Source organism: Diospyros lotus, chromosome 4, assembly GCF_014633365.1.
Source record: "Diospyros lotus cultivar Yz01 chromosome 4, ASM1463336v1, whole genome shotgun sequence".
NCBI classification, from domain to species: domain Eukaryota; kingdom Viridiplantae; phylum Streptophyta; class Magnoliopsida; order Ericales; family Ebenaceae; genus Diospyros; species Diospyros lotus.
The window spans coordinates 4,386,975-4,403,724 of record NC_068341.1 but is presented as its reverse complement, the minus strand read 5'-3'; the positions used below and the strand labels follow the sequence as shown (position 1 = coordinate 4,403,724).

Sequence of the window (16,750 nt, the reverse complement as noted above, 5' to 3'; positions counted from 1 at the left end):
TAAAATTCAATACCACATACTACTATTACAAACCCTCTTGACCATTCTAGTGCTCGTGCTTATTATTCATGCCTTTCTTTCAAGTTGACCAGCTGGAAAAGGTAGAGACCTCTAAAAAAATGCCTTCACTTATATAAGGACATATGCAAAATAACAGGCCAAACTTTCTTCTTCTCTTAATTGTGGATTAAAAAAGAAAAATAACAAATCTTGTTGCATTATTATATCAAAGGTTTGGTAATATAACATATAAAAGATGAAAGTTTTAACATAAAAGATCTAACATCAGCTAGACATATTCTTGATAAGTAGATATTTTGTGACATAAAAGTTAAGAAGTTAAGGTTATCACAAAAAAATATGTTGAGTGAATTCTAAAAAGATTTAATACGAAAAGTGTTAAAGTCTCTTACCAATCCTCTTGCATATCACTTCAAATTTGGTAAGAAATATTGTCCTTTTACTAAAAAATAAATGATCTCAAATTAATTGTGAACATAATAAATATATTAAAAACTGAAAGCATATTGGAAAAGCAACTCATCATCAAAAATAAAATAAGAAAGGATCTCAAATTAATCAAGAGCATAATAAAATGTATTAAAAACTAAAATAATCAAATATATCAAATAGAAACATCTTAAATTTAGCTACTCAATGCAATGTTTACTGACAGAGAGACAATGTTTTATTATGGTTGCTGATGATTGATATATTCAACTTTGCAAATTTTTTATAATTATTCTCCATATCTAATAGATTGTCACGTAAAATGCTATAATGTTCACAAAAAATGCATGGTTTCAAAACTTTGAGAAAATAGAAAGAATGAAAATGGGAAGTGAAATGAAGAGTGGTCGTGGATCAAAGATGCAAAAAGGAAAAAAAAATGTAAACACGCACATGTGATTTTTTAGTTTGTATATATCATATTTTGAGTTTCTTTTGAGTGGTGTGATTTCTTTAATCAAATTATATTTTTGAGTTCTTTTCGTAACACTAATACATAAGTGGATACGAATTATATGCATAAATAAAGAATATAAACACACATATATGATTTTTTGTCACTACAAATACAGGGTTGCGTTCTTTTTATTGTTTTGAAGTCATTTTTAGTTTTTAATTTTTTAAAATAATGAAAATACGTTTTCTTTGTTATTTTTAAAAATACACTTTTGATAACAATTTTTTTTTTTTAAAGAAAGCTCAAAACAACAAAAAATTGTTTTGAGTGTTTTCATCCAAAACAAATTATAAACTCAAAATATATTTATTTATGTATTTATTCATATTTTACTATTATAATGAAAAAAATATTACAAAATTCATTAATTTTAAAATGAATATATTTTTTAATAATATATTAACATTAAATATTTTTAATTTACTGAATAATCAATTTTTTTGTATAAAATATTATTAAAAAATTATTTTTAAAATTCCGAAGAGAACGTGTTTTCTAATTTTATGTTTTGAGAAATAGTTTTTTAAAATGATAAAGAGAACGTATTTTCAATTTTCTAAAAGCAGATTATCAAAATAAAAAATTAAAAATGAAATCAAAATTCACAACTGAAAATTGAAAAGTAAAGAGAACGCAACCTAAATTTTATACTTATTTTAATCAATCAACATAAAGCACATAAATTTGAAACACACGCAACAACAAATAATTAATTCTGCCAACCTAATAAGCAATGGATGTGTTGAAATTGGTATGCAAACATGCAATAAGTATATGAATATGTTAATTATGCAAAAAATTTATTTTAATAATTATTTCATATAAAAAAATTAATATTTATATATATTGGTAAGTAAACGGGTTTTAAGTGGAACACATATAGAGATTAAAATACGTAAAATTACAATAGTTATTGTTCTTGTTGCTTTTTAGTTTTTTTTTTTATTATTATTTTCATATATTACGTTTGGAAGATTATTTTAATTATCATGAATAATTTTTTATAAACTCTTTATGATAACACCAGAACTTGTCACTTTGATGAAAATTTAGGGGTGGATGGGATAAGTGAGTTTGACTTTGGAAGTACTTTTACTTTTGTTCGTGTGTTATGTTAGTAATTTTGTGTTTCATATATTGTTTTATTAGTGAAAAAAAAGGGGGAAAAAACAATCAGCGGAGCAGCGCGTCTAAGGTTAAGGCGTTTGGAGTAAGCTACCACAGCCCAAGAGCCCAACACCCTTCGTCTTCCTCTCAATTCTATGTGAGAGCCTCTGTGTGTGTGTGTGTTTGGCCTGGGAATTCCACCAGTTCGTCGATCGATTCCAATGGCGGACTCAACGGTGCAAGCTAGCAGATCGAGAGACCTCGACAAGCTCCTACTCAGGCCCGGCCACCTTGTCGGCCCTAACTTCGAACCAGGCCCCGAAGTACAGATGTTTCTGTGGAACTCTTATCGTCTCTGTGCAATTCTCACAAATACTTGGCGTGCGTCTGAGAACAAGGTATATTTGGTTTCTTATTGTGCTGTTTGTGTGCAGTTGAGAGACGACCTTCAGGAGTACGCCAGAGTGTTGGTGGTTGGCGCTGGTGGGTTGGGATGTGAGCTGCTGAAGGACTTGGCTTTATCGGGTTTCCGGAACCTGGAGGTCATCGACATGGACCGAATTGAGGTCTCCAATCTTAATCGTCAGTTTCTCTTCAGGTCATTAGATCCTCATTTGATTTCTTGGTCTTTGTGCTCTGCCCATATATGATTCCGTATATAGGTTTTATATGCATATGTGCATGTGTTTATGCTTGTGTAAATGCGTGATCTTTATGTCTACACGGCGTAACTGTCGTCCTGAACTCACCTTAGGTGCTAAGTTCAAGCTTGTTTCATGGACTAATTTCTCATTTTTATGTTGTTCCAAGAGATTGATAGTAGTCTGCCTCGTATTCAAATTGCAAAAATATTTGCTATCATCAGCCTTTTAAACAACTTGCTGTCAGTTATGGAACTTGCTATCTATCTAACTCTTGCAATTCAGAATGCAACTGCTGTAATTGGTCTCACTTGGCTCAATAAGAACAGGAATAGCAATGAACTAGATATGGACCAGATGCACCCCTGTATATGTACCTGCATTAATTTCTTAATACCTTTATGTATACCCGTAGGGTAATATACTTAATCCCTCATTCCCATGCCCCCCGGACAATGGATATCCATTGATTTAAATTTGAGGTTATTGTGTTTTCAGTTTAAGGTTGTTGTTATTTATGCTGATTTTTTATTTGGTTAAGTTAGGTCCAAGCTTAGAGCTGCCCAGCAAGAGTAAGTGTGCCCCTAGCTAGTAGCTAGCAGTATGGCGCTTGGGTCTGTCTGGCCTTGTATATACAATGAACCAACACTATGTTAAACAAGATAATATATATATTTATTAATACATACGAGTTGGGAGCTTTGTATTCATCCCCGCCAACCTGTACCCATGCAGATGTATTTTTTTTTCCCCCAAAGATACCCACCTTGTTGAACGAAAGTTTAGGTCTATACTCGCCCCAAATGGATCAGATTTGTTCAGTACCTGTTGGGTCCTGTAGAAAATGTTATCCCTGGATAAAAAGTACCTACCTTTCTTGGAGCATAAAGGTGAATAATTTTACCAACTTTTGAAGTTTTGTTGCTTTACTTGGAGGAAAATGTGATGATTAGTATAATGCCTATCCAGTGTTATTAAAGGCGCACCTAGGTGCACCTTTGGCGTCTAGAATGCTCCTAGGCAGGTGCACCAATGCTCTTAGGCGGGCACAGACCAGCCAGGCCTTTGGCGCTTGAAATGCTCCTAGGTGGGTGCAGACCAGCCAAGCACACCTAGGCCCTTAGGCGCAACCTTGCTTAGGCGCGCCTGGTTTTTTTGTTACCTACTTTTACTGCTTAAGTGTTTATTGCTGTAATTTTTAATAGAATCCTAATAAATTTTCAGATTCCAATTCCAATTATAACTAAATACTAATTGGAATTGGTATTTTCTTTATTGCCATAATTTTTAACTTAATCCTAATAGGAAAATGAAACTTTTCAGATTCCAATTTCAATTATAACTAAATACTAATTGGAATTGGTATTTAGTTATTGAATCCAAATTGGTATTTTGTGATGCGTTATATACTAGTTGTTGAAATATGATGGGATGCACTTTCTTAAAATTTACAGATATGTAAGTTGTTTTAATATTTCTTTTAGTTAGTATATGTTGAATTTTTTAATTTTCTGGATAACATGCTTGTGAATATATTCTTAAGAGTTAGGACCTATTTTATATCTTATTCTTCAACTAGGACATATATATATATATATATTTGGTTAGCATGCACCTAGTTCCACCAGGCACATGCCTCGCCTTGCGCCTCAGGCTCCAACACCCTTGTGTACCTTAGTGTGATTTGGGCCTTTAATAACACTGAGCCTATCAATACCTAGGGTTTTGGTCCTTTGTAAATATTTGAATGATGATGGTTTTGTTTGCATGTTATGGTAAAAAGGGGAGTTTTTAGTGCTTAATGCTCCGTGCTTTGTGAGGGTTGAGGGAGGGTTGTATCCACTTGCTTTTTACAAAGAGACTGTTTTCACAACTCAAATTCATGACTTTTCAGTCATAAAGGAGCAATCTTACCATTTGCTACCAAGGCTCACCCTCTTGCAGGCTATGGTTAATGGCCAGAAAATCATAACTTGTTGGGCAGAAGGCAAGTTGGAGGATATGGTTGGTTGCCATGTTGTCACGAACCTGCTGCTGCTACTTTTAAATTTTTGCTTTTAGCCTAGTTAATTTTCTGTTACATTGTAATTGCTTATTTCCGTTAGAATATTTCCGTTCCAGCTAGCATTCGGTTAGGTGTCAGGCCACGTGTAAGGCCTGAGGAAAAGACAAAGGAATTTGTTAGGGAATAGGACTGAGGTAATCGGTTGTAACCGCTTGCATAGGCGAGATTCTCCCCACCGAGCGAGTATATTAACTCCTCCACTGATGGAGAGAGGATATGAATGATTAAGAACTTTTCTTCACTACTCCCTCTCTGTTCTCATATTCTTCTCCCTCATTAGCTATTCGGTTTCTTCTTCCCCCTCTCACCTCCTCTGTCCATCCTTGTATCACACTGATTCAAGGAGTCTCTCTTTGTCTACCGTGACACATGTGCACTTAGATATATGAGATGCCAAGAGGGTTAATTTTTGTCATGGTGTATGGTTAGGCATGGGCTTTGCTACTGGTGTTTTTATGGGGTTTTCTAGTTGCAGGTAGCTTTGAAAGGGAAGAACAAGTAGTCATGTGGGCTTCTGGTTGAAAAGATTGCTTTTTTTTTTTTTTTCAGTTGTTGACTCGACAGTATTGACTGGTGTGGTGAGTTAAGAAGAAAATATGAAGCTGTGTAGCCATGATGATTTTGGTGTGTGGAAATCTTTGCCTCAGATAAGCTGTAGGGATCAAAATGACAACAGTGAAGCATATGGTGTGCGTGGCTTATCTGGTTAAAGGTTTGCACAGGTTAATGACTGGAGTAGCTGACAATGGTTCTTCTTATTTAGTTGGGAAGATTTGTGAGAAATCTTGTTGTTTCAATTTTAGTGTTTCTTTGTTTGGAATGAGGACACTTGTGTGAGTTTCCAGAGGATGAATTGTTTGGTGCCTGATTGCATATCCTCTTGAAATACTATGAGAACTAATATATGTCAATGCTCTTCAGGATTGTCCTTCATCCTAAAATGATATTTGCAGTTACAAGGACATGGATATGCTTGAGTGAAATCTAGTTAACATGATTTATTTATATTTTTTTGGCTAAATCTAGTTAACATGATTTAGAATTGTCATAATTTGTAATGACATTGTGGAGCAAGCCTCTATTAAGTGCATATTGATTATGTCTCTTTTTGTTCATTCATTTCCCTTCTTCCTCAATAAAATTTTCAAGGTATAGGCTTATTGATCAGTAAGCTTTTTTATCTATTAGATTTGTGCAGAATTTGGCTCATTTGACATTCATTGCTGTTGCAGATACAAGGAATTCTAATATTTTCTGTTGATTAAAAAACTCGTCACATATCTAAGTGATCTATTTCATTTATTTTAAGGAGCCATTTCTTAATGATCTTGTCTTTGTAGGCTTGAAGATGTTGGGAAGCCAAAAGCTGAGGTGGCAGCAAAACGTGTCATGGAAAGAATTGCTGGTGTGAATATTGTGCCTCATTTTTGCCGTATCGAGGACAAAGAGCTTGATTTTTACAATGATTTCAATATTATTGTTCTTGGTCTCGACTCTATTGAGGCTCGGAGCTACATAAATGCCGTGGCTTGTAGCTTTTTAGGTACGTGTTTTTCATTTATCTGCCAGTGAGGCAGTAATTTATGTTTTCTGTATTAATCTTTTTAATAATATATATATTTTTTACTTGATGAAATGTTTCTTACTTCAAATAAGATTGCTTTGTCTAAATTACCTCATCCCCACCCCCACCAAAAAGGTGTCCCCAATGCACAAGGTTCCCATCTATCAGTTAGGGTAAACTTGATTCACTGGGAAAGAAATTAAGATGTAAAATGTTTGAAGGATATAGCTTTATATGTTGTACATAGTGTTATGTTTTCCTTTAGTTGTACATTGTAGAATTGTATATATGTACCTAACTATGAATAAAATGTTTATCTCTCGTCTTTCTCTCAAACATAAAATATACAACTTGCATGCCTGTGATTAGACCCTCTTGGTTTTGACTACCAATTGTTTTGAGTCAAGTATTGTGTACATGTGGCACTTGCAAGCTTTGGGACTAGAGCTGTACATCATGCATTTTCCTAAAGGCTTACCTGGAAGGAAGTCAAGGTTTTCCACAAAGTCACTTTCAGGTATTTGGATGAGGAAAACTCATGGTGCCAGCCATGCAAAAAGCTGTGGTGTATCATTCCTTGTAAATTTTTCTGTGAGCAAAGAGTATCATGGGATTCCCATCGTTGGCTCTGACCGCATATATTGAGAGTTCCATCTGAACATAGTTTTGGCTTGTAGTTTGTGTTCTGTTTCTGAATAAATGTTGGGCACTTTTATTGAAATTACAGTGTTTTGGCTGTCCTGTTCATTTGTTTAATGCAATTTTTATGCCACATATTTTTCTTGTGCTTAACATGCTGACAATTTGATTAGCTTGTGTGTGGTGTACTAGGACTAATGTAATTTATCTTATTGGTTTTTTTTTTAAATTTAGAGTATGATTCTAATGATAAACCACTAGAAGAAACAATCAAGCCTATGGTAGATGGCGGAACTGAAGGCTTCAAGGGCCATGCTAGGGTAATTGTCCCTGGGGTCACCCCATGCTTTGAGTGTACCATTTGGCTTTTCCCTCCTCAAGTGAAGTACCCCTTGTGCACTCTTGCAGAAACCCCTAGAACTGCTGCTCATTGTATTGAATATGCCCACTTAATAAAATGGGATGAGGTAACCCATTACTCACATTTTTCCTTTCCTATTGCAAAGTGTTGTGATGATGACATATCGCATTTTGGCTGCAGGTTCATAGTGGAAAGGCTTTTGATCCAGATAACCCTGAACATATGCAGTGGGTTTACTCAGAGGTTAATGAAATGCCATTCTGTCTCCCCCCCCTTTCCTTTTTTCTTCTTTCTTCTCTTTTGCTCCTTTTACTCATCCTACCCATATTCCATAGGCTGTCAAGAGAGCGGAGCTTTTTGGCATTCCAGGAGTTACATATTCTTTGACTCAGGTGAATATCCTTTGGTATTTACAATTATCTGAAAGTGGTTTCCTGTGAATTAGTAAAGTACCAAACCATGCAAAATATGATTGTTAAGCAGATGAGAATATTAGGATGAATGTGTGGCCATATAAAAAAGGATAAATTAAAAATGAGGTTATTCGTAATAAGTTTGTAGTGACTCCTATAAGAGGTTTCGTCATGTGAGAAACAGACTAATAAAGGTTCTGTGAGGAGACTTGATGGAATGGAAGAAGTTTTTTTGCAAAAGAGGTAAGAGAAGACCAAGAAAAACTTGGTGGGATATTTTTAGGTACGATATGAGTTATTAAGTTCTTATAGAATATTTGAACATAGATAGAGATGATTGGCTAGTTAGAATTTATGTTGTTGACCCTTCCTAGCGAATTAAGGCTTGATACGTTGTTATTGTTTTTTCCTGTCAATTGACTGTTTGGTGAATGTGTTGTTAGTCTATCATGTCGTGCTGCAATCATAGGTTGGAAACTGGGTCTTTAAGCTAAATTTATGTTTCTTCTCTCTGATTTTCAAGTATATGGTCATAGATAGAGATGGCTAGCGGTCAAGAATTCCTATACTCGACCCCACCTAATGAGATTAAGGCTTGTGATCATTGTTATTGTTAATTGGGTTTTCAAGTGCTTATACTTATCGTAATTAAATCCATATATTTGCAAACTTGTTTAGTATGCCCAGCCATATTTGGTAACATCTTGCCAATTCAACTCTTTTCTTTTCTTGGTTCACAATTTTGATGATAATATGTTGTTCTGTTCATGGCCATTTGTGAACTTAAGTGTTGCGTGTGAATTTATGGCTTTCTTCTTTTTTCTTTCTGTGATAAGAGAAGCAGATATTGTTCATTGTCTTATTTATTTACTTGTTGCAGGGTGTTGTGAAGAATATTATACCTGCTATAGCTTCCACCAATGCAATTATATCAGCTGCTTGTGCACTAGAGACCTTGAAGATTACCTCTGGATGCAGCAAAACATTGTCTAATTATTTAACGTGCGCCCTGATTCTTCTATAATCCTTAAATCCAATCTTTAATTTGAACTACAAAAAGTACAAATTGTTAGCATTGTGAAGGCATTGCTAAAATCAGTGACATGATATATTGGTGACAACCTACTGAGAAGACATTGCTAAAATCCGTGTGAATTTCCTTGGAAGTTAATATAATCTTGTCTCAACTTTGCATATGCTTTATCAGATACTATCCCTAAAGTACCTAAGGGGTTGTTCTCTTCATATTTCATTTTTTAGTTTTATGTTTTGAGATTGCTGAAAATGCGTTTTTTTTTTTCCCTGTATTATTTTTCGCGTTTTGAAAATTTTGAACGTGTTAGTGATGAAAACAGTCAAAACGACTTTTTGTTGTTTTGAGTTTTCCTTACAAAATTTTTTCTTGTTTTTGAAAATATGAAAGTAAATATGTTTTCATTATTTTGAAAAACTGAAAACTGAAAACAGTTTGAAAACAATAAAGGGAACAAGGCCTAATTGTTTGAAGCTGGCAAAACTCAAAGAAAATATGAGTCTAATTAATAATCAGTTGGGTAATTGCCAGTTTCTTCTGTGCCTTTTCACTACAGCAGCACCTGGATTTTTCCCAGCTTAGTCCTATTTATTAGGTTATTTGGTGCTTGGATATGTCATGGTATAGCCATGTTGAACTGCCAAATTCACCCTGCCCATAGATTGTCAGTGCCATATCAAGACATCGGGTCAACTGTCTAAGTCCTTGTATACTAATTCAGGGTTCTTAAAGACAAGGGGCTTGCCTCATATATTTGGACATGTTTATTACCTTGCTGTGTTATTAAAAGATAAATGTCTCCAGTAATTTCTTTTTAAGCATTTCTGTTGTCAAATTTTGTAAGCTATCTCATTTTGGTTAGTTCTAACTTCTAAGAGCCCCAGTTACCAGTGTCCTCGACAAATTATATTGAATCATTATGATCAGATTTGCAATGCAAATTGAGATGACTTAAAAATAATCAGAAATGTAATTTACAATATGATTTCTCAGGAAAATCGGGTTTCTCAATCTCCTGCTTAATCTTCTTGCAACATTTATGGACATTAGTTTGCTTACAATCTGAATCGGTTGCAGGTATAATGGTGTTGAAGGCCTACACACTAAAGTGACTGAGTTTGTTAAGGACATAGATTGTCTTGCATGTGGTCCTGGCATTCTTATTGAGCTGGTGACTTCAGTTACTTTGAGAAAGGTTCTATAGTTCCCCTTTGCCCTTATTATCATTTCTTGTAGAAGTCCATATGTTTTTCTTTTATATTTTCAACTTGGTATTTTGTTATTTAGTTATGACTATGATGTAACTTAAACAGCAATAATCAGAAGCCTTAATCCCACTAGGTGCCATTTCTGTCCATGGCCATATTCTCTATAAGGTATTTATATCCTATGTCATGTATGAAGGCTTTCCACCATTTTTTTTTTTCTTTTTCATCTTCGTCTTTTGCTATAATTTTTTTTTTATTATATCCTACCTTTGAACCTGTTTCAGGCAGCACTTGATTGCCCAGTATTCTCTTTCCTTGCTTTGAGCTCATGAATTTAACCCTGTAAAATGCCACTGCCTAAATTTTTGTGGTGGGCAATGTATGACTGCAAGGTATAAGCTGTGTGTGTTTTACAGAAGCGAGCAACATTTTCTTTTCACAGAGGTCAAGTCCTTTTGGTAGATAAACGATTGCTTCTTGCTTTATCAGTTCTTCCAAAGTGTTTTTTTCCTGTTGTTAGCAAATCTTGTTCTCACCTGACAAATATTTCAGTCATTTAGGAGACAATCAGCAAGATAATTGGGCATGGAAAATAGGGCTGCAAAACTTTCATGTGCATTTATTTGGTATTGCTGAGTGGATACTTACCTTTCAGTGAGAAGAAAATGTAAATCTTTTTCAGACGAGGGCCTTTGCTCTCAATTCTCAGAGATTGTTGGTAGCCTGTCATATCACCTTCAAAACAAATTGCATTTGAGAACTAGCTCTCGAATTCTGCCATCTGTCGGAACAACTAGAGACCTGTTGGCTATGTGAAGTGTCTAGCATTTTGCTTCGCTTCTTGTCCTTGCTTTATTTTAGCTCCTGTCTTAATGTACTTTCTCCTTTGCCAGTTCATTGATTTACTTGAAGAGCACCCTAAGCTGCTTCTATCCAGAGCAAGCATTACACATCGAGGGAAGAATCTCTATATGCAGGCACCTCCAGTTCTGGAAGAGATGACACGATCAAATCTTGATTTACCGCTTTATGACCTGATGGATAAAAACCCGAAAGGTATTGTCCACGTGACTGGTACAACAAGCAAGAGTGACAAGAAAACATCAGCTTTGAGGAAACTGCGGGTCGTCTTCAAGGGCGTTGACGGGGTTGCAGATATGGACACAGCTGGAGGGGCATAGTTGATTGGGTATACTGTTTTGACTTCCTTGTTGGATCTCAAACTCGAGCGGAGTTTTTCTCGCTCCCCCCAATCAAAATCCCACAAACCAAAAACAGAAAGAAAATTGTGATAGCGTAGAAATGCAGGAACTGATGGTTGAAAATTGTATGCCTTCTTTGTAATACTTTCTTGAGATGCCCTCCCGAAAGAAGCTTGAAGAATTGCGTATGGATAACCAAGTAAAATGGAATACCAGAGAGTTTGTTTCAGCCAATGTTTTGAACTATGTGCTTACTGTTTTCTGGAGTTTATTTCAAGAGAAGTTGGGATGAATGTTCCTACTTGTTTTGACAGAATTATTCTGAAGTTGAGAATTGATTTGGTAGGGGAACTGCAGTATTGGCTTTGTTAAACTCATCTAATTGAAATGGGTCATTTGTGTTAGGTGTTGCTAGGTTGCGTGTTCGATTCCTGAGTAGTGTGGCACTATATTGTTGCGTTACATGGGAGTCACGGGCATAGGTCTTCCACTTGGATTTACTCGGCTCGACTGAATTGTCCATAGGTTATAAGGAGGATGACGCTCGTACCAAAGGTGTCTAGTGGGACTTCTCGATTCCTATGTTAAAAAAATAAAATAAAATAAATTGAAAGGAGTGCTATAGACTTGCAAGCTTGTAATTGGTTTGTTGAAGAAGAGGGAAAAATATGCCTCTGTCATGATGGCATTTAATGTAAGAGCCCTTCTCAAATTAGGAACTAGTTATCAATCAATCTCCCACAACTTGTCGTCTAGTGTTTATGAGCCAAGGGTATAACTCTGAAGGAAATTTCTTTTTCTTTTTAATCAATTTGAGCCAGCACCCAAAAAAAGCTCTGGCCTTGAGTCGAACATTATTTGTTGTGATGAGAGGGAAAAGACCAGTTACCAACTGTTTGAATCAATTGAACTGTGAAGAACCTTTTGGCATTGTAGAAGGAATAATAACCACTATTGCAATAATTGCTTCCACATGGCTACGTCAAATCTTCAACTTGTAATGAAGTCAAGAATCCTATTTATTCTGAGTCTCATTATCCCAATGACTTGAAAAGTTTCAAAGGACTAGTCTTCTCCTTTTTTTAAGGTGCAAAAGGTAAATTTCTCTCGCTTTAAGTATTAAGGTCTCCTCACATATTATTCTACGCACATAAGAAGGGTTAATTATGATATACGATAGCATATTAGGTAGGAGACACAGTACATGGTACCCACAAAAAGTCACTCCTCATAGAAGGTAAAACTCTCACACTGCGACTGTCATGACTCGAACCTACGTCCTTATGTGCAATCTGCTACCTAAGAATCAACCGTGTTATGCCTGTGGAGGCTTAGTTTTCTCTTTTCTTATTCATCTTCGAGGTTGTTTGTGCCTTTAATTTGAGAGTCAAGGCATCCAAATGCATGGAAATTATTGTGTTTTCATTTGTACATAACGTTTGAAAGAGTTGGTTTCTTGGTGATCTATTATTAATTGTTAATTTGAAATAAATTAGTTTTAAGAATTATTAAAAAACACTTCATTTCTTTTTACCATCCACGTCAATTATTTTGAAAGAAAGATATATAGTCATACTTGTTTCCCAAAAGCATCATTTCAACTTCTAACTTCTCAATACCATTAGTTAAAATAGTGGTTTAAATGATATAATATTAAAGAATTTAGTTGGTTTATCAAAGAGTTTATATGACTAATAAATGTTCAATTTGAGTCACCGTCATTTTAATTCACTCCATCAATGTGCACAATAGTGAGTCTCAAACTTTACATTACGATCAAATTCTATCTATTACATGTAAGTTTCGTATTTAAGATTCAATTCTCTAACTTAAAAATACAAAAGATGTCTCCCTAATCAATTGGACTATCACCTTTTGATAATAAAATTAATTTATGTTATTACTATAATGATTTTAGTAGTTTGGGATTCTATGTATGTTTAGATTCTTGTGATAATATTTGCACAACAATTCTTATGCAATAAATTAGGTATTTTCTTTAAGTATGAATAAATACTATTCTGTATAACTATTTTGTTTATATAACATTAATTATTTATTGAAAGAGGACCCATGATCAATTAATGCATGTATGCAGTGTGGGCCTATAGAAGGTACTTCTTGCCCCCTAATGCTTAGGAAAAAGGAATTTTCTTGGATCCTACCAAGAATGAGCATATAACATTCTTAATTAATGAGAGATGAGGAGGATTAAGTTGCTACTAGTAATTAGTTTAAAAGTATTCACTTGGTTTCACAATTTGTCACACTCGGTTCACTGGTGACGTGGACAAAATTACTTAAATCAGCTATATAGAAATATATATATACACACACACACACATAGAGGAGGGGGGGGGGGGGGGGGGGGGGGGGGGTCATGTTGGGTTGGAGTTGGAGCCAACTATGAGAAAAGAGATATGAATCTTGGATGAGATAATGAGGGTGTGGGTAGCTGCCTGGCTGGTAGCTCCTAATCTCTACAATACTGCCCCCAATTGGATAACATATATATCCCAACCCATTGAGAGGCCTTTGTGGGACTCCCCGGTGTCCCACCACCCCACATGAATTTCTACTTCCCCAAGCCGATGCCCATCCCTGCCCTTTTCCTATTTAATGCCTGCTTGTCCCGTACAACTGTAAAGGAAAAAAACACTCTATATTCTTCCTCTTCCTCTTCCTCTTCCTCATTTCAAAACAAATTAAATCTCTTCACTCTCTATCTTAATTTCTTATATCTTGCTTTTTGCAACAAGCTCAAACACTACCAGATCATCTTAGTTCACTATAATGGAAGTGTCCATGGAAGTTGAAGATGATGCCTTCTTTGCAGACTTGAGCAAGCAAATCTCCCTTCTTATCATGGATGACGACGACGACGATCATGAGCACCCCATTCGTGCCCATTGCCCCTCGGTTTCTCTCCAGGTGCGTAATTAATTCATTAACTAAATCTTCTTCTTGTTCCCTTGTTAATTCCTGTTGATATTTCAGGCCCTTCAACTAATCAAATATTTGTTAATTTAATTCTGCAGGCTTTGTCTAGAGCAATCCAGCCGACAGCACAGCCGCCATTCTCCTTGTATCAGCAACCATGGGGGAGAGCAGATCAAAGCAAAGGGACTGGAGTGTTTATTCCCCAGTCGTCTCATCCAAGAAGGAGGAACAGGCCAGCAAAGCTCAGCTCTTCCAGGGCCAAGCTCCATCGGCAGCTTCTCCCAGCTGATAACTCAAGAGGCCTTCTTCCCCATGCATCTAACTATAACACCAACTTTCCAACCTCTTTCACTTCTTCCAAACCCTAGAGAGAGAGAGAGAGAGAGAGATTATGTCTATGATTAATTAGTAATTTCCACTCGTTTTGGGATTTGGATCATCATGGTGACGGAGATGGAGCTGGAAGGCTTCACCAAAGGGTTGCCCCTCCCCTGCAATGGGAACGTATACTGTACGGTCCTCCTCTTAATCTTGTCCAGTTCATCGTGTAGCTAGTAATGCTATATATATATATATGAGAATATTATTATTGTTTTATTTTTTTGGGAAATTAAAATCTTGTACTGTAAATACTACTGTAACGTTTATGTTTATATTAATGCAGTTTGCAACTAATTAAGCTAAGTGCAAAAGAATTCATCAGCCTTGTCTTTGTCTGATCTAATTAAATAAATTAATATTGTCATCAAAATATGCTTATTGCTTACGCTGCTTCTACTTTTCCCATGTAAAAATATTGTCAAAAAAATGACTTAAGACCCACAGAACAGAGTGATGCTTTTAATTATAAATTAATTAATTGAAGTGTACTTTTTTCTCTCCCCATCCTTTTGATATCATTTGCCATGGTCCCTTCGGGTCATCTTCATCCTTGTCACATCACAGATCTATTGCAAGATCAAATTATTACTTTTTTTTTTTTTTTTCTTTTTTACCAATCCGATCCAAACTTAATTTTATTTTATCACCCTAGAGAAGATTGATCTATATCTAATCTTTCAAAATCAAAATTTTTATTTTGTATAATTTTTTAAAAATATTTAATTTAATTACAAAATCAAAAAATTTCAACTTTTTTTTTTGTGTCCAAATCTATATTTTTATTCCTATACTTTCATATTTTTTTTTGTATAAATACTTAAAATTTTTATTTTTTCAATTAGGCTTTTGAATCTAATTTTTAAGTCAATTTAACTCTTATATTTTTAATTTTTTTTGGGTGGCAACTTGAACTTCTTGTTGTTTTAATTACACTACTAAACTTGCATTTTCGAGTTAATTTAATTCATATACTTTCATATATTAAAAAAACGATAAAGTGAGATGACAGTATATATCACACTTTATTTATATCAAAGTATAAGAGTTCAATTAACTTAAAAATACAAATGAAGAAACATAATAGAAACAATAAAAAGTTTTGATTGTCACACGAAAAAAAATCAAAATATAAAAGTTAAATTAACTCGAAAAATACAAGTTTATGAGTATAATCGAAATAATAAAAATTTTGAATAGCTAAAAACAAAGAAGATAAAAATATAAAGATAAAAATATAGATCTTAAATATTTTCTTTTCTTTTGTTATAATATTTAATCTTTATTAAGTGTGAATCTTTTGTTTTAAATTTTCAATTTTCTTTCTCAATAAATCTCAATCTTGAAATTATTACTCTTGCATGTCCTCAGTCACTCATGTTCTTGATTTCGGTAAAGAAAGTAGAAGATTTATCTCATTACGTAAAATAATAAATCGAACTCACGACTTAAGTTATATTAGCACTGGTGAACTAAAAAATTAATAAATTAATATTTAAATTAATTTATTAATGACCGGATCAATCTTAACGGCTATCCTTAACATGGGAGTGGCAACTTTGATTGCCTAGGATGCTATTTTTGTCCATCATAGGATTCTGATTCTCCAGAGCCTGTTCAGGTTGACTAAATGAGTGATTAATGGTGGTATAAAATAAAATAATGATTTAGTTTAACCTCTAGTTAACTGCCAATTTCTTTCATCTACAAAAAATTAAAATTGTCAATTTCGCTAATCATGTTGCACTAGTTACGCCGACCACTTAATTACTTCTTAATCAATCAAGATCTCTCTCGTATCTTTTCATATAATTAATAATAATTCTATATATGTTAAATATTTTAATATAATCTCTATATCTCGTTATATATAATAATAATAATGAAATTAAGATCAATCTCACTTATTAGCTTCCAAACCAGACTTATCAATGCTCTTCCCTTCTGTTGATTCGAGTCTAAAGAAAAAAAAAAAGAAGAGAATTATCTATAAAAAGTGAAAGAATTCTCCTTGGAAAAAAAAAAGCTCTTCCATCAATACCATTTCCCAACAAAATTCTGCATAAAATATCTTCTTTGAGACTGTTTGGTTTCCAATAATTGAATTGAAACAGAAGAAGGGCAGTGTGGGTTACCACCTTTTTCTGTTTCACTTCGAATGTATGTAGGAAAGGCCCAATGTGAACTCGGAAGGAAAGAGACTAATAAAGGAGAGGAAAGATTTTCCTTAAT

General features: G+C 34.4%; 2 protein-coding genes across 2 annotated transcripts; both read left to right on the top strand.

The window, feature by feature from the left end:
- The first annotated feature begins 2,131 nt into the window (after positions 1–2,131).
- Positions 2,132–11,493, top strand: LOC127800416 (NEDD8-activating enzyme E1 catalytic subunit). Its single transcript, XM_052335008.1, has 9 exons — positions 2,132–2,397; positions 2,509–2,672; positions 6,121–6,323; positions 7,218–7,450; positions 7,525–7,587; positions 7,680–7,736; positions 8,638–8,759; positions 9,868–9,985; positions 10,892–11,493. Exons 1-9 carry the CDS (start codon positions 2,296–2,298, stop codon positions 11,177–11,179), a joined length of 1,350 nt encoding a protein of 449 aa, XP_052190968.1. The 5' UTR covers positions 2,132–2,295; the 3' UTR covers positions 11,180–11,493.
- A 2,095-nt stretch (positions 11,494–13,588) lies between these two features.
- On the top strand, positions 13,589–14,832 carry LOC127800272 (uncharacterized). The gene is made up of 2 exons (XM_052334788.1): positions 13,589–14,131; positions 14,239–14,832. Exons 1-2 carry the CDS (start codon positions 13,994–13,996, stop codon positions 14,506–14,508), a joined length of 408 nt encoding a protein of 135 aa, XP_052190748.1. The 5' UTR covers positions 13,589–13,993; the 3' UTR covers positions 14,509–14,832.
- Positions 14,833–16,750: the final 1,918 nt, after the last annotated feature.